Source organism: Mobula birostris, chromosome 16 (assembly GCF_030028105.1).
Source record: "Mobula birostris isolate sMobBir1 chromosome 16, sMobBir1.hap1, whole genome shotgun sequence".
In the NCBI taxonomy this organism is placed as follows: Eukaryota; Metazoa; Chordata; class Chondrichthyes; order Myliobatiformes; family Myliobatidae; genus Mobula; species Mobula birostris.
Window position 1 is genome coordinate 2,092,416 of NC_092385.1, and position 25,287 is coordinate 2,117,702.

General features: G+C 50.5%; 1 protein-coding gene across 2 annotated transcripts in view; it reads right to left on the reverse strand.

Moving 5' to 3' along the window:
* Positions 1–25,287, reverse strand: part of LOC140210934 (sodium- and chloride-dependent creatine transporter 1-like) — a 97,539-nt gene that overhangs the window by 6,046 nt on the left and 66,206 nt on the right. For both annotated transcript variants that reach the window (XM_072280205.1, XM_072280204.1), the window contains 7 exons: positions 20,397–20,531; positions 19,984–20,087; positions 13,694–13,818; positions 10,155–10,267; positions 9,059–9,196; positions 5,259–5,361; positions 3,292–3,392 (listed from right to left, as the gene is read on the reverse strand). In XM_072280205.1, coding sequence (XP_072136306.1) covers positions 3,292–3,392; positions 5,259–5,361; positions 9,059–9,196; positions 10,155–10,267; positions 13,694–13,818; positions 19,984–20,087; positions 20,397–20,531 — 819 coding nt within the window. The remainder of the gene's footprint in view (positions 1–3,291; positions 3,393–5,258; positions 5,362–9,058; positions 9,197–10,154; positions 10,268–13,693; positions 13,819–19,983; positions 20,088–20,396; positions 20,532–25,287) is intronic.

Consider the following 25,287-nt stretch of genomic DNA (forward strand, 5'->3'; position numbering starts at 1 on the left):
TTTTCCTTCAGACCCGGCAACATCTTTGTAAATTTTCTCTGCACTCTTTTATCCTTGCTTACATCTTTCCGGTAGGTTGGTGACCAAAACTGCAGTTTTCAATACTCCAAATGAGGCCTCACCTCACGTCTTATACAGCTTCAACATAGCATCCCAACTTCCGTTCTCAATACATTGATTTATGAAGGCCAGTGTGCCAAAAGCTTTCTTTACAAGCCTATCTACCTGTGTCTCCACTTTCAATTAATTATATACCTGTATTCCCAGAGCCCTATATTCTACCACACTCGTCAGTGCCCGACCGTTCACTGTGTAAAACCTACCCTGGTTGATCCCACTGAAGTGTAAACCCTCACACTTGTTCACATTAAATTCTATCTGCCATTTCTCAGCACATTTTCCCAGCTGATGCAGATCCCTCTATAAGCCACGATAGCCTTCCTCACTGTCTGCTACACCTCCAAACTTGGTGTCATCTGCAAATTTGCCGATCCAGTTTACCACATTATCATCCAGATCATTGATATAGATGACAAACAACAAAGGTCCCAGCACTGATCCCTGCGACACCCCACTAGACCCAGGCCTCCAGTCAGAGAGGGGACTATCTACAACCACTCTCAGGCTTCTTCCACAAACTCAATTACTATTAATTATGATTACAATTAACAATAATAGTAATAATAATAAGGCCTCCCATGTGGGACCTTGTCAAACACCTTACTAAAGTCCATGTAGACAACATCCACTGCCTTGCCTTCATCCACTTTCCTGATGACCACATTTCACGACACATGCCAGTGATAACTTCCTGATTCTGCTAACTTCCTCAAAAAAACTCTAAGATAGGTTAGATATGACCTACCACACAAAGCCACGCTGACTACCCTTAATGAGACCATATCTATCCAAATACTTTTACTTCAGTCCCTTAGAATACTCTCCAATAACTTTCCCACAACTGATGTCAGGCTCACTGGCATATAATTTCCTGGTTTCGGCTTAGAGCCTTTTTTAAACAGCAGAACAGCATCGGCTATTGCCCAATCCTCTGGTACCTCTCCTGTCCCTAAGGATGTTTTAAATATCTCTGCTAGAGCCCTAGCAATTTCTGCACTTGCCTCTCACAGGGTCCAAAGGAACACCTTGTCAGGCCCTGGAGATTTATCCACCCTCATTGGCCTCAGGGTAGGAAACACCTCATTCTCTAATCTGTACAGGGTCCATGAAGTTGATGCTGCTTTGCCTCACTTCTATAGACTCTGTATCTGTCTCCCAAGTAAATACAGATGCAAAGAATGCATTTAAGATCTTTCCCCTATCTCCTTACCATTCTGGTCTTCCAGAAGACCAATTTTGTCCCTTTCAATCCTTATGCTCTTAACATATCTGTAGAATCCTTCACCTTATCTGCTAGAGTAACTTCATGCCTTCTTTTAGCCTTCCTGATTTTTTTCTTAAGTGTTCCCTTGCATTTCTTGTACCCCAGAGGCACCTCATTTGTCCCTACCGGCCTATGCATGCTATGCACCTCCTTTTGTCTCTTAACCAGGGCCTCTCTATCTTTGAAGACCAAGGTTCCCTACACGTGTTATCTTTACCCTTTATTCTGACAGGCACATACAACCTTCATACTCTTAACGTTTCGTTTTCGAAGACTTTCCACTTTCCAAGTACACCTTTGCCTGAAAACAACCTGTCCCAAACCACACTTGCCAGATCATTTCTGATACCATCAAAACTGGCCTTTCTCCAATTCAGAATCTCAACACGTGGACCAGACCTATCTTTTTGCATACTTACTTTGAAACTGACGGCATTGTGGTCACTGGATGCAAAGTGTTCCCCTGCGTGAACTGCTGTTACCTACCCTGTCTCATTCCCCAATATCAGATCAAGTGTTGCAAACTCTCTCTTTGGGACTTCTACGTACTGATTAAGGAAACTTTCCTGAACATATTTGACAAACTCTACCCCATCTAGTACTTTTACAGTATGGGATTTCCAGTCAATATGTGTAAAGTTAAAATCACCTCCTATAACACCCTCATGTTTCTTGCAACAGTCCGCGATCTCTCTACAAATTTGTTCCTCTAAGTCCCCCAGACTGTTGGGTGCTCTGTAATATAGCCTCATTAATGTGCTCATAACTTTCTTATGTCTGCTTTTCACCCATAACGCATCACTAGACGAGTTCTCCAGTCTGCCCTGACTGACCACTGCCGTGACATTTTCCCTGACTAGCAACGCCACCCTCCTCCTTTAATCCCCCCCCCCCAACTCCGTCACATCTAAGACAATGGAACCCCGGAACACTGAGCTGCCAGTCCTGCCCCTGCTGCAAACAAGTCTCACTAATGGCTACAACGTCATAATTCCAGGTGTTGATCCATGTCCTGAGCTCATCTGCCTTTCCTACAATACTGCTTGCATTGAAATAGACACAGTTCAGAACACTAGTCACACTATGCTCAACCTTTTGATTCCTGACTTTGTCTGAGGTCTTAACAAAATCTGCCTCCACAACCTCTCCACTAACTGTTCTGGCACTCTGGGTCCCATCCCTGAAACTCTAGTTGAAGCCCCACCAAACATTAGCAAACCCTCCCGCGAGGATATTGGTCCCCCTCCAGTTCAGGACTGGTTGCTGGCCGAAGCTCAGTTACACTGCCGCAATCCACAGGCAGTGGATCCGAGGGAAATCCCTCCTCTCAAACTTCTGATGTCCAGGTAGGTTGCTTTTAAGCTACTCTAGTATTATAACCCTCCCCTCCTACAGAACCCTCCATTTTTCTATCATCCGGGTGTCTATATAAGAATTTCTTAAACGCCCTTAATTTATCTGCCTTTGCTACCAGAGTCCCTCACACCCACTCCTGGTGTGAAAAACCTTCCTCTGACATCCCCCTATACTTTCCTCCATCACCTGCCTTCAAGTTCTGCCCCTTTGTATGAACCATTTCCACCCTCTGTCCAGTCTATCGGTAACTCTCATACACCTTTATCAAGTCTCCTGTCTTCCTCCTTCACTCCAAAGGGAAAAGGCCCAGCTCGCTCAGCCTATCCTCATCAGACACGCTCTCTAATCCAGGCCGCATCCTGGTAAATCTTCTCCGCACCCTTCCTAAAGCTTCTCAATGAGGTGATGAGAACTGACCACAGTGCGGTCTAAACGGGAATTTAGGGACTTATCGCTGAGCTCTTCACAGCCTGTGGTGAGGGTGATTCTTGGCCACCCCAATGGGCTCTCGGTGTCGCAGCCTGGGTAGGGGAGTCGGGGTCTTCACTCACCACGCAGACACAGGGTGTGATGAACAGCCAGCACCACTTTATCCAGGGAAAGGGACGGTAGCCGATCATCCGGGTGATGTCTCCAATGAAACGCTCCGCACCTGAGGGCCAGAGGAGGAAAAGGTCGGTGTTCACCCCGTCACAGCCCCCCCTCCCCCTACGGCAAGGACGATTCCCAGTAAATGGACGGGCAATTCGGATAAGGGAATGGGCTGGAAGTCAAGTCCTGGTGGTCATAGCTCCTGAGGTTGCCTGGTCCGGAAGTCCAAAGGCCGATGCCTGAGAGTATGACAGTGTAGGCCTAGGCCTGGGACTGGAGTTTGGAGGCATAGAGGCGGCCTAGTCTGGGGTTGGAGGCCTGCCTCTGTGCGTGAGGTTTGTGAGTGGGTCTTCTCTGCACCTGAATAGATGTGGCCTGATAGAAGTTTATAAAGTTATGAGAGGACTAGATAGGGTAGGCAGTTGGAGTATTTTGCCCAGGGTAGAAGACTAGTTAGGACGAAGGGTGATGGGGGTGGGGTGGCGGGGGAGTGTTAGTTTAAATAAGATTCATAGACAAAGTAATTTTTTTAACATGGAGTGGTGGGTGCCTGGAACGGGTTGCCAGGGTTAGTGGTGGAGGCAAATACAACAGCAACAATTACACAGACACATCGGCAAGACCATGAACAGACAGGGAATGGGGGATATGGAACATAGACAGACAGGGAATGGCGGGGAGTGGATATGGACCACGGACAGACAGGGAGTGGGGGGGAATATAGAACATGGACAGACAGGGAATGGGGGTATGGAACATAGACAGACAGGGAATGGGGGGAGTGGATATGGACCATGGACAGACAGGGAATGGGGGGGTATGGACCACGGACAGACAGGGAATGGGGGGGGGATATGGACCATAGACAGACAGGGAATGGGGGTGATATGGACCATGGACAGACAGGGAATGGGGGGATATGGACCATGGGCAGACAGGGAATGGGGGGGGGGGATATGGACCATAGACAGACAGGGAATGGGGGGATATGGACCATGAACAGACAGGGAATGGAGGGATATGGACCATGGACAGACAGGGAATGGGGGGATATGGACCACAGACAGACAGGGAATGGGGGGGATATGGACCACGGACAGAAAGGGAATGGGGGGAGTGGATATGGACCATGGACAGACAGGGAATGGGGGATATGGACTATGGACAGACAGGGAATGGGGGGAGTGGATATGGACCACGGACAGACAGGGAATGGGGGGGAATATAGAACATGGACAGACAGGGAATGGGGGGATATGGATCACGGACAGACAGGGAATGGGGGGTATGGACCATGGACAGACAGGGAATGGGGGGGATATGGACCACGGACAGAAAGGGAATGGGGGGAGTGGATATGGACCATGGACAGACAGGGAATGGGGGATATGGACTATGGACAGACAGGGAATGGGGGGGATATAGACCATGGACAGACAGGGAATGGGGGGGATATGGACCATGGACAGACAGGGAATGGGGGAGATATGGACCATGGACAGACAGGGAATGGGGGGGGGGAATAGAGAGACAGAGGGGCAGCACGGTGGCCTAACCACTGGCATGCCACTTTACAGTGCCAGTGATTGGGGATCAGTTTCTGCCGCTGTCTATACGTTCTTCCCGTGACGATGCGGGTTTCCTCGCGCGGTCTAAAGTCATGCAGATTAAAGGGTTAGTGAGTTGTAGGCATGTTACATTGGCACCAGGGTCACGGTGACACTTGCGGGCTGTCCTCAGCACAACGCACGCTGGACTGTGTTGCTCGTTGACACAAACCAATGCATTTCACCGTGTGTTTTGATGTTTCAATGTTCATGTGATAAATAATTCTAATCTTTACAAAATCTTTATCTTTATGTGCAGGGGGACGGGATGAGGTAGATGAAAATGGAGGAGCCAGTTGTCTTGACATGAGAGGACTCACCATAGACCCAGGCGACAACGACACACTCCCAGAAAGCCTGCCAGAGCAGGGTGATGCCGCTGGCCGAGTAGTAGTCGAAGAGTTGGAAGATGTACATCCCCCCCTGTCACAGAACAGAGCAACAATTACAGGACTGACCACCAGCAAACCATTCAACTCTCCAGCAGGCGCTGTCACCAGAATTATCTCCCCACCCACCGTGGCCACTGATGGACGCTGCAGTGCGGGGCGGGTGAGCTGAGTGGCTACGGACTGGGATCTCCTGTCTGCTAGCAGTGTATCTGTCCACAGCTCCTCTCAGGTCCAGCGGGACCCAGTGAGGGACTCAAGGGGGCAGAGAGAGTTGCAAACAGGTGGACCTGACACATGACCAGTCCGGTAGAAGGAGACCACCAGGACAGGCAGTGCAGAAGACTCCCGCGGACCAGCCCCTCCTAACACCTACACCTTTTGGAGACAATAACCAGACCACCCAGCACTGGCTTTGTTGTACAAGAGGGCAGGACAACATCTGGGCCAGTAATTGTGACGGGGGGCTCTATAGTCAGGGGCACAGATGGGCTCCTGAAGCTACGAACAAAACTCCAAGATGGTGTGTTGATGCCAGGGTCAGGAATATTTCAGGACAGGCACAGGGCATTTGGAATGTGAGCAGGCAGAGGTCCTGGTCCACATTGGTACTAATGACACAGGCAAGAAGGAAGGTGAGATCTTGCAAATAAAATTTAGGGAGATAAACAAAGTTAAAAAGCAGGAGTTCTAGTGTTGTTATCTCAGGATTACTCCCATGTACCACCTGTTAGTGAGGGAAGTTCAAAGTAGATTCATTATCAAAGTATATATATGTCAGCAGTTACAACCCTGAGATTCACTGTAAATACGAGAAACCCAATGGCATTAATGAAGACTGCACCCAACCAACATGCAAAAGACAATAAAACCATGCAAGTACAAAAAAGGGAAAAAAGAAATAATAATAACAAAAGGCAGCAAGAAGAGAACAGAGCCTGGATGGTGGGGATCCTTGATGGATGCAGCTTTCTTGTGACAGAGCTGCTTGTAGATGTGCTCAATGGTGGGGAGGGCTTTACCTGTGGTGAACTGGGCCATAGGCAGTACTTTTTGTAGGATTTCCAGTTCAAGAGCATTGGTGTCTCCATACCAGGCTATGACGCAACCAGTCAATGCACTTCCCACCACACATCTATAGAAGTTTGTCAAAGTTTTAGATGACATGCCAAATCTTCACAAGCTTCTAAGAAAGTAGAGGTGCTGCTGTGCTTTCTTCGTAATGGCACTGGCATGCTGATCCAGAACAGATCCTCTGAAATGTGAGCACTGAGGAATTTAAAGTTGCTGACCCTCTCCACCTCTGATCCCCTGATAAGGACTGGGTTGTAAACCTCCAGTTTCCTCCTGCAGTCAATAATCAGCTCCTGGGCCTTGCTGACATTGAGTAAGAAGTTGTTGTTAAGGCACCACTCAGCCAGATTGTTCAATCTCCCTCCTATAGGTTGATTCGTCACCGCCTCTGTTTGGGCCTATGACAACAAAACTTAAATATGGAGATGGAGCTGAGCTCAGCCACACAGTCACAGGTGTAAAGTGAGTAGAGCAGGGGCTAAGCACACAGCCCTGTGGTGTTCCTGTGCTGATGGAGATTGTGGAGGAGATGTTGTTGCCAATCTGAACTGACTGGGGCCTACATGTGAGGAAAGTAAGAATCCAGTTGCAGAAGGAGCTATTAAGGCCAGGTCCTGGAGATTTATTGTTCAGTTTTGAGAGAATGATTGTGTTGAATGGCAAGCTGTAGGCAATGAAGAGCATCCTGGGTTGAGTGAAGAGTGGTTTGAGCTTTAGTGAAGGTAGGCACATTGGAGTGGATCCGAGTTGCTCCTCAGGTAGGGGTTGATATGTTTCATCACCAACCTTTCCAAACACTTCATCACTGTGGATGTAAGTGCGACTGGATATAGCCATTACGGCAGGTCACCACGATAGCCTGCCTGAAGCAGGAGGGTATTTCAGACTGCCGAAGCCAGAGGACAAAGTTCTTGGTGAACGCTCCAGCCAGTTGATCAGCACTGATCTTTAGTACTCAGCCGGGTACACAGTCTGCGCTGGATGCTTTCCACGAGTTTACTCTCTGAAGGATGCTCTCACATTGGCCTCAGAGTCTGGGATCACAGGATCTTCGGGGGCTGTGGGAGTACGTGATGGTTCCTCCACGTTTTGACTGACAAAGTGAACACAGAAGGCATTGAGCTCATCTGGAAGTGAAGCCCTGTTGACACCTATGTTGCTTGGTTTCACTTCGTAGGACATGGTAGCTTGCAAGTTCTTCCACAGCCGTTAAACATCCTTCATTGATTCCTTTGGTTTGGACCTGGACCTTCGCACGTGAGGTGGCTTTCCAGAGGTCATACCTGGACCTTTTGTAACTTTCTTAAAGTTGTCAGACCTGAATGCCTCTGATCTGGGCCTCAGCAGATTGCAGATCTCACTGTTCATTCCGAGCTTCTGGTTGGGGGAGACTCTGAATGGGGACACACTCGTCCACGACCGGTTTTAGAAAGTCGTGACAACTGTAGTGTATTTGTTCAGATCCACGGGTGAGTCCTTGAACAGGGCCAAGTTCACTTACTCGAAGCAATCCCGTAGCCACTCTGCCTCTGTCCTTCGAATCTGTGGAGTGTTGCCCTATAGCCTCTGGTGGTCAAGGCATGGAACAGTAGGAGTTCTTAATGGCAATACCACAGTGGTCGAGTGTGTTGGGACTCTCATGCTGCAGGTGACATGTTGACAATAAGTGGGCAGAGATTTCTTCAAATAACCCTGACTGAAGTCCCTAACAATGATTTGAAAAGCATCGGGCACGGCAGTTCCCTGTTTGCTGATGCTGACGGTCAGTACCTCGAATGCCTGCTTAATGTCAGCCTTTGAAGAGACAGGACGACAGTACCATTCCAAGTGTGGCTGAGGAGCTGGTACACGCAGGAGGGCTTCGGGTGCTTGGATCATTGGGCTCCCCTCACGGACAGGAGGGAAGGAATGTACCGAACCTGGAGGGGCAGGGAGGTTTGAAAGCACTGTTCAGGAGAGTTTAGTCTAGCATAGCAGGGGGTGGGAAGCAGGGCACAGTAGGGGAGAGTTGAGCAGAGTACCTCACCTGGAGAACTGTGCGCAGTGCTCACCACTCCTCACCCTGAGTGAGTGTGTTCCCACTCGCCCCACAGCCATCTCCCCATCACACTGACTGCACACAAATCCCCGTCTGGGGGTGGGGGTGGGGGTGGGCGTGCGTGGGACTGAAGGTGACTGTGCCTGTTCCTGTGAGATCACTGGCTGGACTCAGGTCCTGAGACAGAGGGAAATGCAGCCGGACAGAGCATTTCCCCACTGTTCGACACCCTGTACCAACATCCTCATCCCCATCCTCAACCCCAACACCCAACCCTACACTCACCCAGCTCACCCTCAACCCCACATTCACCCTCAGTCCCTCACTCACTCTCAGTCTCACGCACACTGACCCCCAGTCCCTTGCACACTCACCCCCAGTCACACGCACACTCACTCTCTGTACCCCACACACTCACCCTTATTCCCTCACACTTTCTCCCTCATTCCCTCACACACCCTCAGCCCCCAGGACTCACCCTCAGTCCCTCAGCCCTCACGCTTACACCCCACACCCCAAAACCTTCCTCCCCACATCCACCCCTCTGCCAAATTCACCCCACCCTTTCTATCACATGCACACACTCACCCTGAGCTGAACCCCAACCCCCATGACTTACGTTTGTCACCATGGAGAGGTCGATGAGGAAACAGATGAGGCAGCAGATGGCGACCACCAGCTCCCTGCGGATGGTTCCGGCCATTGAGGCTGGCAGCAGATCCATCAGGCCGGTTATGAATCCTTCCACACCCACAAACTGCACAGAGCACACATCTTACTGAGCATCCGTCCACCAGTTCATAGACCAGCCCGTCACACTCCCTCAGTGAGAAACCCCCCACAAATACTGTGTGACTCTCTCAGTAACATCCCCCCAACATATACTGTGTGACTCTCTCTCAGTAACTCCCCAATACTGCGTGACTCTCCCTCCCCAATACTGTGTTACTTCCTCTCCCCAATACTGTGACTCTCTCTCAGTAACCCCCCCTATACTGTGTGACTCTCTCAGTAACATCCCCCCAACATATACTGTGTGACTCTCTCAGTAACTCCCCAATACTGTGTTTCTCTCTCTCAGTAACTCCCCAATACTGTGACTCTCTCTCAGAAACCCCCCAATACTGTGTGACTCTCTCTCAGAAACCCCCCAATACTGTGTTTCTCTCTCTCTCAGTAACTCCCCAGTACTGTGTGACTCTCTCTCACAAATTCCCCAATACTGTGACTCTCTCTCAGTAACTCCCCAATACTGTGTGACTCTCTCTCCCCTATACTGTGAGATTCTCTCTCCCCTATACTGTGAGATTCTCTCTCCCCTATACTGTGAGACTCTCTCCCCTATACTGTGTGACTCTCTCTCAGTAACCCCCCCAACACTGTGAGACTCTCTCTCCCCTATACTGTGAGACTTTCTCCCCAATACTGTGTGACTCTCTCTCAGTAACCCCCCCCAATACTGTGTGACTCTCTCGCCCCAATACTGTGTTACTCTCTCTCCCCTATACTGTGTGACTCTCTCTCAGTAACCCCCCAAATACTGTGAGACTCTCTCTCAGCTGGCCCCCAAACACCCCACAGTTCGTAGCAGAAGCGGGGTAGATCCCTCAGAGCGGCACAGCCGACACCTTGACCCTCCCCCAGTACCACGCTGCTGGGTCGGGTGGGGGGGGGGAGGTGAACAGCTGGGAGGGGCTATGAGACAGGTGACCCACCTGACTGTCGAGTCCTAGGACCAGCAGCATGAAGAAGAAGAGGGCGGCCCAGAGAGGGGCAATTGGCATCAGAGTGACGGCCTTGGGGTAGGCGATGAAGGCCAGGCCAGGGCCTGGGGAGAGAGCTGGTGTTAGTCCTCACATCCTCACACCCAACCAGCACTCCAACCCTCTCCCTCAACCCTTACATGTCCCCACCCTATCTCCAATCCCAAACCATCACCCCAAGTCACACCTCAGTGAGGGAGGACGGGAACTCCATGCATGTTGAGTTAAATTCCTGCCACATGAGAGTATGTATTGGCATTCGTCCTTGCTCGTACCCATGTGCCTATGTGTATCTGTGTGTCCGTCCGTCTGTGTGTCTGTGTGTGTGTGTGTGTGTCTGAGTCAGTGTGCGTGTGTGTCCGTATATGTATGTGTGTGGTGTGTGTGTGTGTCTATGTGACTGTGTCCGTGTGTGTATGTGTGTGTGTGTCCGTGTCCCCGTGGCTGTGTGTGTGGTGTGTCCGTCCTTGTGTGTGGGGGTGTGTGTGTCTATGTGACTGTGTTCGTGTGTGTGTGTGTGGAATGTGTGTGTGTGTTTGTGTGTCTGTGTGTTTCTTTGTGCGTGAGAGTGTGTGTGTGCATGTGTATGTGTGTTTGTATGACTGTGTCCTTGTGTGTGTCTGTATGTACCTGTGTGTCTCTGTGTGTGTGACTGTGTGTCTGCGTCTGTTTGTGTGTGTGTCTGTTTGAGTCTGTGTGTGTGTGTGTGTGAGACAGAGGGTGAGAGTGTGGGCCAGGCTGTCAGGGGGTGTGACAGTGCAGGACGGGGTGACAGAGGGTGTGAGAGTGTGGGACAGGGAGCCACAGGGTGCTGGAAGTGTGGAACGAGGTGCCCAAGGTCTCTATCCCTTGACTGGTTTCACCCAGCATTCAATAATTTATCAAAGACAGTAAATGTTCTACCATAACAGAGGAGAAGTTCAATACCTTGAAAGGTCAAAGCATGAAACCTGTGACCTGGCCACCTCAGCTAAGATGGCCTTCGTGTCCTATGGCAGTGTCTAGGACAGTGTAGGAATTGGGAAGCGATGTTACAGTTGTCTGAATCATTGGCAGGACCACACTTGCTGTATAGTTTCGGTCACTGTTTTAGGGCTGTCAGATTTACGAGGAGCTTATAGAACCAGAGGACCTGTTATAGGGAGAGGTCGTCCAGGCTGGGTCCTTATTCCTTGGAAGGTAGGAGAGTGAGGGGAAACCTTACAGACATGTTTAAAATTATAAGAGACAGAGATATGATGGACAGTAACAATCTTTTCCCTAGGGTAGGGGAAACCAAAACTGGGGGCAAAACTAGGATGAGAGGGGAAGGATTTAACAGGGAGCTGAATGATAACTTTTTCACACAGAAGGTGGTGAGTATACGGAACGAGGAAGTGGTTGAGGGAGGTACAATAGTGTCATTTAAGCAGCACTCGGACAGATACATGCAGGGGTGCGCCTGGGAGGGAAATGGGCAGGTTGCAGGGAATTATGACTAGCCTGGGTGGATAGACTGGATGGGCTGAAGGGTCTTTGTCCATCTTGTATTTCGATATGAGTCTAACAGGCCATTCCACTCACTACAATCACACTGACCGATGTGCACTTGTCCATCCTAATCCCACTTCCCGAGTCCTCTGAGTCTCAGTAATTCAAGAGCTCGTCCAGGCACCTTTTAAAGTCCTTCAGAGACTCTGCTTCCACTGTTCTCTCTGGCAGTGTCTTCCAGCTACGCTCCACTTTCCAGGAGACTCTGACCTCCACAAGCAAGGAGGAGGAAAAATGTCCACGCCCTCACAGAAGTAAAATGGATGTAGGATTCCAAGTTGTTTCAGAGAACTAATGAGGTGAAAGGGAACTGTTGCCACAACTTGGACATCTGAAACAAGCAGCAGATCCCCTACGAACTTCTCTCCCTCCCTGACCCTAAAACCATGTCTTCTCATTTTGTGGATCTGTGATTTGGGGAGGTTTTCGGCAGTCTACTCTGTAGGAGTGGCAGAGAAGTGCCAGATGGATTTTTCTCTGACTGAAGGGTGTAACAAACGGTACACTGCAGGAACCGGCTCTGTGACCCTTGTAAATTATAGAAGTTATTAGAACATTGAACACAGAACCGTACTGTACAGTCCAGGCCCTTCAGCCCACAATGTTGTGCCATCCTATTAATCTACTCTAAGATCAACCTACACCTTCCCTCCCACATCGCCCCCCAACTTTTCAGCCATCCATGTCTCTAAGAGTCTCTTAAATGTCTGTAATGTGTCTCCTTCTGACACCAACCCTGACACCCACCACTCTCGGTGTAAAAAACTACCTCTGACACACTCCACTTTCCTCCAATCATCTTAAGATTATGCCCCTTTGTATTAGCCCTTCCCACCCTGGCTGTCCACTCTACCTGTACCTCTTATACATCTCTATAGTAATCTATTATCCTCCTTCGCTCCAATGGGAAAAACCCCAGTTCATTCAACTTAGCCCCATAAGACATGCTCTCTAATCCAGGCAGCATCCTGGTAAATCTCCTCTGCACCCTCTCTAAAGCTTCCACATCCTTCCTATAATGAGGTGACCAGAACTGAACACAATATTCCAAGTGCGGTCTAACCAAAGTTTTATAGAGTCGCAACATTACTTACAACTCTTGAACTCAATCCCCCAACTATACTGGCCAACACACCTTCTTAACAACCCTATCAGCTTGTGCAGCAACTTTGAGGGATCTATGCCCAACGTCCCTCTGTTCATCCACACTGTTAGGAATCCTATCATTAATCCTTTGTTTTGCCTTCGCACGTGACCTTCACACAAGAATCACCTCACACTTTTTCCGATGGAACTCCATCTGTCACTTCTTGGCCCAGCTCTGTCAATGTCCCAAATTTGGATGAGAACATTGGGGTAATGATTAGTAAATTTGCAGGTGATACAAAAATTGGCCATGTCGTTGGCAGTGAAGAAGGTTGTCCAAGAATACAGTGGGACTTGGATTAGCAGAAAGTTGGGCAGAATAGTGGCAGTTGAAATTTAGTCCAGATCAGTGTGAGGTCATGTACTTTGGAAAGTCAGACTCTGGTCGGGTGTACAGAGTAAATGGCAGGGACCTAGAGAGTGTTGATGTACATAGAGACCTTGTCTGAAAGTAGCGTCACAGGTGGCTAGGGCAGTGAAGCTGGTATTTGGTACGTTTGTCTTCATTGGCCAAAGCATTGAGTATAAGAGTTGGGCTGTACAAAGCAGTTATATTTAAACTGAACGTTGATAGGTTCTTGACTAGTCAGGGCATGTTACGGGGAGAAGAGGGGAGAATGGGGTTGAGAGGGATAATAAATCAGCCAAATGATCTAATTCTTCTCCAATGTTTTAAGTGGACAGGTACAGGGATAGGAAAGGTGTAGGGGATACGTGCCTGATGTAGGCAAACAGGAGCAGCACTGGTGTGCATCAAGGTTGATGTAGATGAACTCAGGACAGTTCTACCACCCATGGGGCATGCAAGCTCTCACCAGATTCTGCCACCTTTGAGATGTCCACTCCTTGTTCAGACGCCATGAAGCCCAGCACGGAGAAGACGACAAAGCCCGAGAAGAAACTGGTGGTGCTGTTGATCAGTGCCAGGAGGTAGGCATCTCTGTGAATGAAGCACGCAGACAGGAGCACAAGTTATAGTGGGTTCCCGAAGTCCCAGAGCACCGTAGTTCTAATCAGACTCCAAACTCAAGATACTTAGCCCAGCGTAGAGCAGGATCTCCTCCTCTGTATACAACCTCCTTAAACAGAACCATCCTCTCTTCCACAGTGCATCACAAGTCAAAAATCAGAAGTGAAGACATAACCGGGTTACGGCTGCTGGGAGGACATTCTCCGGAGACCCGGGGATACAGAGGCTTTAGACAGAGAGACGCTCAACAGCCAAGGACACAGGAAGGGTTGGATACACACAAAAGCAAGTTATTAGCAGACAGATCATAAGATATAGTCCCAAAGAGACCTGTCAAAGGGAGATACTAACACACAGTGAAAACAAAGGAATATTGGTGCCAGCCTGCTGCCGGAACCCCAGAGGCTGACTGGTCTACAGAGAAGTGTGCGGTGTGATCCAGCAATCAGATGTCACAGTCGAAGATTTCCACTGGACCTGGATGGAACACCTAAAGCTGCTGATGTGGGAACAAGACAGACATTTCCCATAAAGGTTTATATTCTATACCTGCACTAACCTATCAGCATGGCTGCCTTCAGCATGTTTGATCACACATAACTCTCCCCGGTACCTATGTGAAATTCCCCACTGACACATGTCTATTCACACGAAACTCCCCCCCGGTACATATGTGAAATTACCCACTGACACATGTCCATTCACACGTAACTGCCCACTGGTACATATGTGAAATTACCCACTGACACACATCCATTCACACGTAACTCCCCCCCCCCCCCGGTACATATGTGAAATTACCCACTGATCACACATAAGTTTCCCTGGTACATATGTGAAATTACCCGACACATGTCCATTCACACGTAAACTCCACCCCCCCCCCGTACATATGTGAAATTCCCCACTGACACATGTCCATTCACACGTAACTGCCCACTGGTACATATGTGAAATTACCCGACACATGTCCATTCACACGTAACTCCCCCCGGTACACGTGAAATTACCCGACACATGTCCATTCACATGTAACTGCCTACTGGTACATATGTGTAACTGCCCACTGACACATGTCCATCCCCACGTATTCTCTGCTGGTTCAAGTCCACGTTACACGTAACTCCCTACTATAGAAGGGTTGACTATGTGATCCCACGTTATCATAACAGGCTTCACTCTATTCCTCATTGGTCGTAAGGCCCAGTAGAAGCAGAGGGAAAACAGAAGTCTATTTACGTTAGAGACAGCGGTGACCCACTTTGCTGTTGCACCCTCTTTAGGAGCTGGTGGTATACAACACACCTCAAGCTGTGAGTACCACTGTAACGGCAGTGTGTTCTCATTCAGACACCCCAACCGAAAGGATCGTCTGTGTACAACTCAGAGCAAGGGCAGTTCTCCTCCACTTGATCCAGGGCACGTCCCGAAGTACAAACACGCCTGGAATTAAATACCTGTTAGTGTTGCTGTGTCCCGATGACACAGTGTTGAGGTGGCGAAGGAGTGGGGGAAGGGACAAGCCGGGTACAGTGAGAGGGTAAGGTGAAATGCAGACCGTAGCTGAGTGGGACGGGTGCTGGTCATTGGACGTCCTGTGCAGTACTGCTGGGGTTAGCCTTTGGTCCAGAGGTCAATTGGCTCGGGACATCGAATGTAACTGCAAACTTCGGGACCAAGAGAGTGAGATGCGTCCAAAGTTCCCACAGAAACATCAGTCGGTGAACCCAGTCTTTGATTGGACAGGCCCAGTAACCAGTTGGACACAATCCAGTAACCGATTGGACAGGGCCCAGTAACCGATCGGACAGACCCAGTAACCGATTGGACAGACCCAGTAACCGATCGGACAGACCCAGTAACTGATTGGACAGACCCAGTAACCGATCGGACAGACCCAGTAACCGATTGGACAGGGCCCAGTAACCAATCAGACAGGGCCCAGTAACCGATTGGACAGGACCAGTAACCGATCGGACAGGGTCCAGTAACCGATCAGACAGGGCCCAGTAACCGATCGGACAGGACCAGTAACCGATCGGACAGGACCAGTAACCGATCGGACAGGGCCCAGTAACCGATTGGATACAGCCCAGTAACCGATTGGACAAGGCCCAGTAAGCGATTGGACAGGGCCCAGTAACCAATTGGATACAGCCCAGTAACTGATTGGACACAACCCAATAACCGATTGGATACAACCCAATAAACGATTGGACACAATCCAGTAACCGATTGGACAGGGCCCAGAAACCAATTGGATACAGCCCAGTAACTGATTGGACAAGGCCCAGAAACCAATTGGATACAGCCCAGTAACCGATTGGACAAGGCCCAGTAACCAATTGGATACAGCCCAGTAACTGATTGGACAAGGCCCAGAAACCAATTGGATACAGCCCAGTAACCGATTGGACAAGGCCCAGTAACCAATTGGATACAGCCCAGTAACCGATTGGACAAGGCCCAGTGACCGATTGGATACAGCCCAGTAACTGATTGGACAGTTGACATGTCCTCCACAGTTTCCAGCTAGTTAAGCAGCAATGCTGTCTGACCAGGTGAAGGTGCCTGTCTCTGAACAGCATCACCATTGTTATTGGGTCAGGCGTTGTGGGAACCCAGTACTGACATCAGGGACGTGGGCTTCATCTACTCTGTCCCCAGACCCAGTCTGCAGTGCTGTCTACCTGCCAGAGCCTGGCACTGGATCTCAGCTGCCCCAGCACGTGTGGCCATTCTTACTGCCCTGCAGAAGCGGAATGGAGTGGCCGAGGTGTCATTCTAAGCTGCTGTGGGGGTTTGATACCTGGGGCAGTTTGACCAGCATGGAAGGAAGGAGAATTTCTTTTCCTGAGGCATGTTAGTGTTACTGTAGTCACACTGTTCAGGTTCAGAGGCAGCGGAGATCCCTGACATCAAACACAGCCAGGGCCATTGAGGAGGAACCTCAGTACATCTGGACTGGTCCAGATTGAAGTTGTGACACTCCCACAGCATTGGCAATCTCAAACACTGGCAGTATTAGAGCCACCTCCAACACACTCTCCCCACTGTGGCTCATCCCTGTCTCATCCAGTGTCTCTGCCAGAGTGCCAGTGTTCACTGTGGGAAGACCCAGAGGAAGCTGGGCCTGGGTCTGGAGAGCCCAGAGAGAGCACTGTCACAGCCCTCTCGAGGATACCTGCAAGCAATACTGCCTTCTGCATGTTGGGTTGAGGGGTGCAGCAAGGTATCAGGATAAACTGAGTGTCAGAGGCACGATGGAGCGCCCGAGGAACCAGAGCATGTCACTTATCAAACAGCACCCGACAAACAAGCCAACACTGGTTGAACATTTCCACTGACAGTCCAATCCCTCAAGTGGAATTGGAGATTCTCAGGCCCCGGGCTCCGAGTTCTATCCACGTGACCGAGGAGCACTCTCAGGGCACACCTCGAATGGTATCTGCATCAGCCATGACCCCTCCACCATCAGACAGAAAAGTTTGGGAAGAAACGAGCTGTTGGATCAGGATGTGAAGGAACTGAGAGGAGGGAGGTCGGAAGACCAGGGACGATGGCCAATGGTCAAGGGTAGTGACGGGGAAGGAGACTGAGGTGGGTCAGATGAAGAGAGTATGGGGAAGGGTTGAGTAAATGGGGGGGGAGAGAAGAGGGTGGGGATATTATTGGGGCAGGAAGAGAGATTGGGGAAGTGTTTGAAAGGTTGAGAGTGGATCTGGGGTTGGGAGGGGTTGAGGATGGGGTGGTGTGGATATGGGGTCTGTGAGTGGGCTTGAGTGTGGGATTGGGTGGGAGAGGGGGCCTGGGGGAGTTGGTGGGGTTCTGGGAGATGGGAGAATCGGGTCAGGTGGGGATTGGGTGGGAGAAGTAGGCAGAGGTTACAACAACCACCTTCTGCAGACCGTGGGACGCTGTGGGTGAGTTTGGGGGGGAATCAAGCCAGACCACACCCTCAGTGGGCTCAAGAGGCTGTGCTGTGCTGTCTGGCCACTCACACCCAGGCAAGGTCTATCCAAACCTGAGCTCTGGGGTCTGTAGGAGGGGAGGCCCTTCTGAGCAGCAACCACCATGGTGCCACTCCTGTGGTAGGTAATGAGGTGCAGGGACAGCGGACGGCAGGGGTCAGGTCACCCGGTAGGGGTCAGGAGCTGGAACCCAAAGAGAGTTGAGGGGTCGGACTTCCAGAAGGGGTCAGGAGTCAGGTCACTGAGAGAGGTCAGGGAGGACTACCCATTGGTGAGGGATGGGTCTATGGCCGGGATGGCACACAAAAACAGTACAACTCTGGATCAGCCCATCGGCCCATCATGGCTGTACTGACTGTGATGACCAGGATCACCCAACATTTCCTGACCCGCCAGTGAAATGCGGAGAGTGGGTGGGGTCAGTGTGGATGAGAAGTGGGGGGGGGGGAGGGACGGGATGATGGGCAAGGGTAAGGGCCGGAAATGGGGGCAGAGATGTGTTATGGAGGAGGGGTTGCGTGATAGTGCGGTGGCTGGTGTGGGTGAACGGTGAGGATGGAGGGTAGGGTGAGGGGTGAAGATGGAGGGTAGGGGTGGGTGAGGAGTGAGAATTGAGGGTAGGGGTAGGTTAGGTGTGAGGATGGAGAGTAGGTGTGGGTGAAGGGTGAGGATGGAGGGAGGGGTGGGTGAGGGGTGAAGATGGAGGGTAGGTGTGGGTGAGGGGTGAGAATCGAGGGTGGGGGTAGGTTAGGTGTGAGGATGGAGGGGAGGTGTGGGTGAGGGGTGAGGATGGAGGGGAGGTGTGGGTGAGGGGTGAGGATGGAGGGGAGGGGTGGGTGGGGGTGAGGATGGAGGGGAGGGGTGGGTGGGGGTGAGGATGGAGAGTAGGTGTGGGTGAGGGGTGAGGATGGAGGGTAGGGGTGAGTTGGGGTGAGGATGGAGGGTAGAGGTGAAGATGGAGGGTAGGTGTGGGTGAGAGGTGTGGGGAAGACGTGCCTGTGTCAGTCAGACAGATGTTGCCTTTGCCCCCTGTGTACCTGCTGTGCCCCCACGTGGTCTGACTGATGAAAGCGAGGGGGTGGGGTTTGGCTTTTTACAAACACAGCCCCACTCTCCTCCTGTGGTGGGCACAGGTTTACCACTGACTGAGAATCATAGGTGTATGGTAGGAGGGGTGGAAGGCAAATCCAGGCACCCTGCTAAGAGACATCGACTCCATTTCCAAGGGGGTGGGGTTACCCAGTAACAGAACTGGTGCCGGAAACCCTATAGAGGGAGCAGGGGGCAACCCCTTCCAGAGCCAGTGTCCGCTGGTGCCAGCTGTAACCACACAGTGCCAGTGGGCGGCTGCTCCAGCTGTGATAATCATGTGCCTGTGGTTGGCCAATCCAGCTGTGATCAAACTGTGCAAGTGATCAGCAGCTCCAGTTGTGAACTGTACCAGTGGCCAGCCATGACCATCCTGTACCAGTGGCCGGCCATTCCAGCTGTGACCATCCTGTGCCAGTGGCCGGCCATTCCAGCTGTGACCATCCTGTGCCAGTGGCCGGCCATTCCAGCTGTGACCATCCTGTACCAGTGGCCGGCCATTCCAGCGGTGACCATCCTGTGCCAGTGGCCGGCCATTCCAGCTGTGACCATTTTGTGCCAGTGGCTGACTGATCCAGATGTGACCACCATGTGCCAGTGGCTGTCTCTTTCAGCTGTGCCCACCCTATGCTAGGGGCTGGCTGTTCCAGCTGTGACCATTCTGTGCCAGTGGCTGGCCGATCCAGTTGTGACCACTGTGCAGGTGGTGGGCAGTCCCAGTTGTGACCACTGTGCCAGTGGCCGGCTGGCCATTCCAGCTGTGACCATCCTGTGCCAGAGGCAGGCAGTTCCGGCCCTGCCCTAGGTTGGAACCCAGTCCCCAAGCTCAGGGGGTGGCCCAGGACAAGGGGTGCCCTGGCCAGATGTTTGCCAGCTCCCTTCTGGGGCAGGGTTAGGACAACAGAATCCCCCCACCCTCAGGGGTCACTCTGTGGTTGGGTGGTGTCAGGCTGTGACACCTGGACAGTGGTATCCCCTCCAACAACCCCCTCCTCTGCCAAACGCTCAGAATGATGGCTCAGATATAAAATATAACCGACAAGAACAACGTGTCGCTCCTGCGTTGCCAGGTTACCTGTAGCAGTTGTTGTTAAAACGATTGTAGCTGCCTAGTGCTGTAAGTGCTCCTAATCCAATCGCATATGAGAAAAAGATCTGGGTTCCTGCATCAATCCAAACCTTCAAGAGAAACCAGGTAAAATAAAACATTCTATAAAGGCAGTAGCAGAATGTGCAGACGTTGTGTGGGCACCCATCTGTGGGCAGAACCTCAAATCCAACAACTACAACCAAAACAGAACATCCCCAGTGAAGCGGTCGCAGCCTCAATCCCAGTGACTCCCCTGGGTCTCCGGAACTCCGCTGGGAGCAGACTGGACAACAGCTCAAAGAGACAAGCTCTTATCGGAGCTCCCCAGAATCAGTAGACGGTACAAAGGAAACGAGAGAGGGCTGGAAGGACGAGGGACGGGCATCTCCGCCGCTTACCTGAGCTTCGGCCAGTTTGGACCAGTCTGGCTTCAGGTAGTAAATGATGCCATCCAGAGCTCCGGGCAGGGATACCCCATGGGCGAGGAGAATCACCAGGACCAGGTAGGGAAATAGGGCAGTGAAGTAGACAACCTGGCGAGAGAGAGGGGGGGAGGTCATTGAGGATGGAGTTGGTCATATTCCTGTTAACCTTCAAAGATAGCCCATGTACATTCCCAGAAGAAGGGCCTTGGCCCGAAATGTCATCTGTGTGTTCCTCTCCATAGACCCACCGAGTTCCTCCAGCATTTATCTACATACAGTAGAATTGGGACACATCAGGACCAGTACGCTTTGGCCCAATTAAGTGGCTTCTCTAAATAGCTGAATTCTCATGGAAATAGTTAAAAGGTATAAAAAAAAAGGCAAACTACGATTTAACTGTGTGACACGTGTATTTAAATGAAATACAGAACACTACTGATACTACTGCAGTAAATGAAAACTGTATTAGCTTATAATAGTTGACAATGGAGGAATTCATCCAGTGTACCCTGCTGTGTTCTTTTGGTTGACTGTAAGTGGAGAAAATCAGAGCAGACACCTAGTGCAGAGAATGGACTGCCTTCATACAATGTCTTTGATGATTGCATCCTTAAATCTTCATTTTCATTGTAACATTCAAGATGATTGTCGATAGCTTCAAATTCTTCGTAGTTCCTAACTTGTTGAAGTAGGAAAATTGTTTCATTTCCATTCCTAGCCATTTCTGGCATCTCCAAGCCTGAACACTTTAAACTGGATTGAGCGAAACAGTTCTGAATTATCTTAATGCTTATTTTTCATTAACTATCAGAGACAAAAAGCACTGCTTTTTGAACACAAACACAAGCAACTGACACTATTTAAAAACTGTTTGCTTTAAGTACAGTGTCTGAGGCTAGTTTGAAATTGTTCAGCAAGGCTCCTGTCCCAATTAACTGGCTTAGTGTCCCAAATAAACAAAGTGAATCCTGGCTATTTTCTTGATTAAATTTTGTTCTTTAAAAGTTGTCCCAAATAAAAGACTGTCATGATTGACCGATGACCGATAACCAGAATCCACTCTACTTAGAGATATAGCACAGAACAGGCATTTCCAGTCCAGCAGCTACCCATTTAACCAGAGCCTAATCACAGGACAATTTACAATGACCAATTAACCTACTAACTGGTACGTCTTTGGACTGTGGGAGGAAACTGGAGCACTCGGAGGAAACCCACGCACACATGGGAGAATGTACGAGCTCCTTACAGACAGCTGGAAACGAGCCCAGAACGCCGACGCCCTGAGCTGTAACAGTGTGGTGCTACCGGGGCGCCCAGTATTTTCAGCATTGGCAGAATGGCTTGTGTTTATACATTTCCTTGGTGGTGTTTCCACTCATATCTGTGCCCCACCCCGGACCACCTCCCAACCTGCCTACTCTGTGCTGTGCCCATTCCATTGCTCATCAGACATTGGAACAGAATTAGGCCATTCAGCCCATCGAGTCTGCTCTGATATTCCATCAAGGCTGATCAGCGGGTGGACAGGATCACGCCGAGTCCGGACAGGCGGTCAGTGGCTGGACAGGACGGTCAGCGGGTGGACAGGCGGTCAGTGGGTGGGGACAGGATGGTCAGCGGGTGGACAGGCGGTCAGCGGGTGGACAGGTGGTCAGTGGGTGGACAGGACGGTCAGCGGGTGGACAGGCGGTCAGTGGGTGGACAGGCGGTCAGCAGGTGGACAGGATCACGCTGAGTCCGGACAGGCGGTCAGTGGGTGGACAGGCAGTCAGTGGGTGGACAGGACGGTCAGCAGGTGGACAGGTGGTCAGCAGGTGGTCAGGGTGAGGGTGAGGCTGAGTCCGGACAGGCAGTCAGTGGGAGATTAGTCCCTTTTGTGAACCATTTACGGATAAAGACTCAATGGCTTCCCTCCACAGCCTTCTGTGGCAATCAGTTCCACAGATTCACCATCCTCTGCCTAAAGGAGGAGTTTGGTGTGTTGGCTTACATTATTCAGGAACTGCTACAGCTCAATAAAACTCTGGTTAAACCGCACTTGGACCATTGTGTTTAGTTCTGGTCACCTCTATAGAAAGAATAAGTTAATTTAGAGCGGTTGCATTGCAAATATACCAGGATTCTTCCTGGATGAGAGCATATCTTACAAGTATAGGTTAAGCGAGCTAGGCTTTAAGAGGTGATTGATGGAGGTGTACAAGATAAGATGCACATATAGAGCGGACAGCCCAAAACGTTTTCCCAGGATAGCAATGACTAATACAAGGAGGCATAATTTTAAGTTGATTGGAGGAAAGTAAAGAGGGAATATGAAATATAGGATTTTAACACAGTGGGATGGGTGTGTCGAACAGCCTGCCAGGGGTGGTGGTACATTAGGGACATTTAACAGACTCTTGGATGATAGAAAAATGGAGACTTATGTAAGAGGAAAGGGTTAGATTGATCCCGGAGTAGGTTAAAAGGTTGGCACAACGTTATGGGCCTGGACTGTGCTCAATGCAATTTCAATCCTGCGACATGCTCGAAGCCATCAAACTTGAGAATGTTTGAGGGTACTGAGGGAGGGTCATACTGTGGGGGGGTGGTACCGAGGGAGGGTCACACTGTGGGGGGGCGGTACCGAGGGAAGGTCACACTGTGGGAGGGGTGGTACCAAGGGAGGGTCACACTGTGGGAGGGGTGGTACTGAGGGAGGGGTGGTACTGAGGGAGGGTCACACTGTGAGAGGGGTGGTACCGAGGGAGGGTCACACTGTGGGAGGGGTGGTACTGAGGGAGGGGTGGTACCGAGGGTGGGGCACACTGTGGGAGGGGTGGTACTGAGGGAGGGTCACATTGTGGGAGGGGCAGTACTGAGAAAGAGTCACACTGTGGGAGGGGTGGTAATGAGGGAGGGTCACACTATGGGAGGGGTGGTACCAAGGGAGGGTCACACTGTGGGAGGGGTGGTACCGAGGGAGGGTCACACTGTGGGAGGGGTGGTACCGAGGGAGGGTCACACTGTGGGAGGGGTGGTAATGAGGGAGGGTCACACTGTGGGAGAGGTGGTACTGAGGGAGAGTCACACTGTGGGAGGGGTGGTACTGAGGGAGGGTCACACTGTGGGTGGGGTGGTACTGAGGGAGGGTCACACTGTGGGAGGGGTGGTACTGAGGGAGGGTCACACTGTCTACACTAGTCTTTATTGCTTGCATTTGGCCCTTGTCTCTTCACACCCTTTTCCAGTATCTATCAAATAAATTTTGAACGAATTGTACCCATCCCTACACGTCCTCCGGCAGCTTGTCCTGTACACCAACCACCCTCTGTGTGTAAAACTTACTCCTCAGTTCCCCGTTAAACCTTTCCTCTCTCACCTTAAAGCTGTCAATCCAGATTACCGAAGCACCTCAGATCACATGTCCCACCATGCAGCAGCTTGGCCAAAGTCTTATTGCAGTGTACATCTACCACCTTGCCATAACTCCAGAAGACACAGGAGCAGAATTAGGCCATTCAGCCCATCATGTTTGCTCTATCGTTCCATCATGGCTGATTTAGTATCCCTCTGAACCCCATTCTCCCACCTTCACCCCATAACTTTTGACACCCTGACTAATCAAGAACCTATCAACCTCCACTTTAAATATACTCAATGACTTGGCCTCAGCAGTAGTCTGTGGTAATGAATTCCACAGATTCACTTCCCTCTGGCGAAAGAACTTCCTCCTCATCTCTGTTCTAAAGTGACATTCCTCTATTCTGAGGCTGTGTCCTAGACACTCTCACCATAGGAAACAGCTAGGCTAGGTCAGATGAGAGTGTACATCAGCGTATGGATTCATGATGTTGTTGCAATCACAGAAACATGGCTGAGGCAATGGCAGGACACCCAAATTAGATCCGCAAGCCATGGTTGTCCTGTACAAAACCATGCTGTCTGACCTTTAGATATAGGAGCCTTAAAGACTTGGCCTCTACAGCTCCCTGTGGCAAAGAATTCCACAGATTCACTACTCTCTGGCTAAAGAAATTCCTCCTCATCCCCATTCTAAAAGGATGCCTCTCTGTTCTGAGGATGTGCCCTCTGGTCTTAGACTCTCCCACCATAGGAACCATCCTCTCAACATCCACTCTATCAGGGCCTTTCGCCATTTGATAGGTTTCAATGAGGTCACCCCACCCCCCCGATTCTTCTGAACTCTTGTGAATACAGGCCCAGAGCCATCAAACACTCTTCATATGACAAGATATTCAATCCTGGAATCATCTTCGTGAACCTCTTTGTGAAGATCCCTACTGCACCTCACGACCCTGTGATCTCTGTCTCAGAAGCCGATGTTAGGCTGTCTTTAAAGAGAGTGAACCCTCACAAGGTGGAAGGTCTCGATGGAGTAGCTGGTAAGGCTCTGCCAACCAACTAGCAGGGTATTCAAGGACATTTTCAATCTCTCACTGCTATGGGTAGAAGTTCCCACTTGCTTCAAAAAGGCAACAATTATACCAGTGCCTAAGAAGAATAATGTGGGCTGCCTTAATGACTATCGCCCAGTAGCACTCACATCGACAGTGATGAAATGCTTTGAGAGATTGGTCATGACTAGACTGAACTCCTGCCTCAGCAAGGACCTGGACCCATTGCAGTTTGCTTATCGTCACAATAGGTCAATGGCAGACGCAACCTCAATGGCTCTCCACACGGCTTTAGACCACCTGGACAACACAAATACCTATGTCAGGAGCTGTTCATCGACTGTAGCTCAGCATTTAATACCATCATTCCCACAACCCTAATTGAGAAGCTGCAGAACCTGGGCCTCTGTACCTCCATCTTCCTAACCAGAAGATCACAATCTGTGCGGATTGGTGATAACATCTCC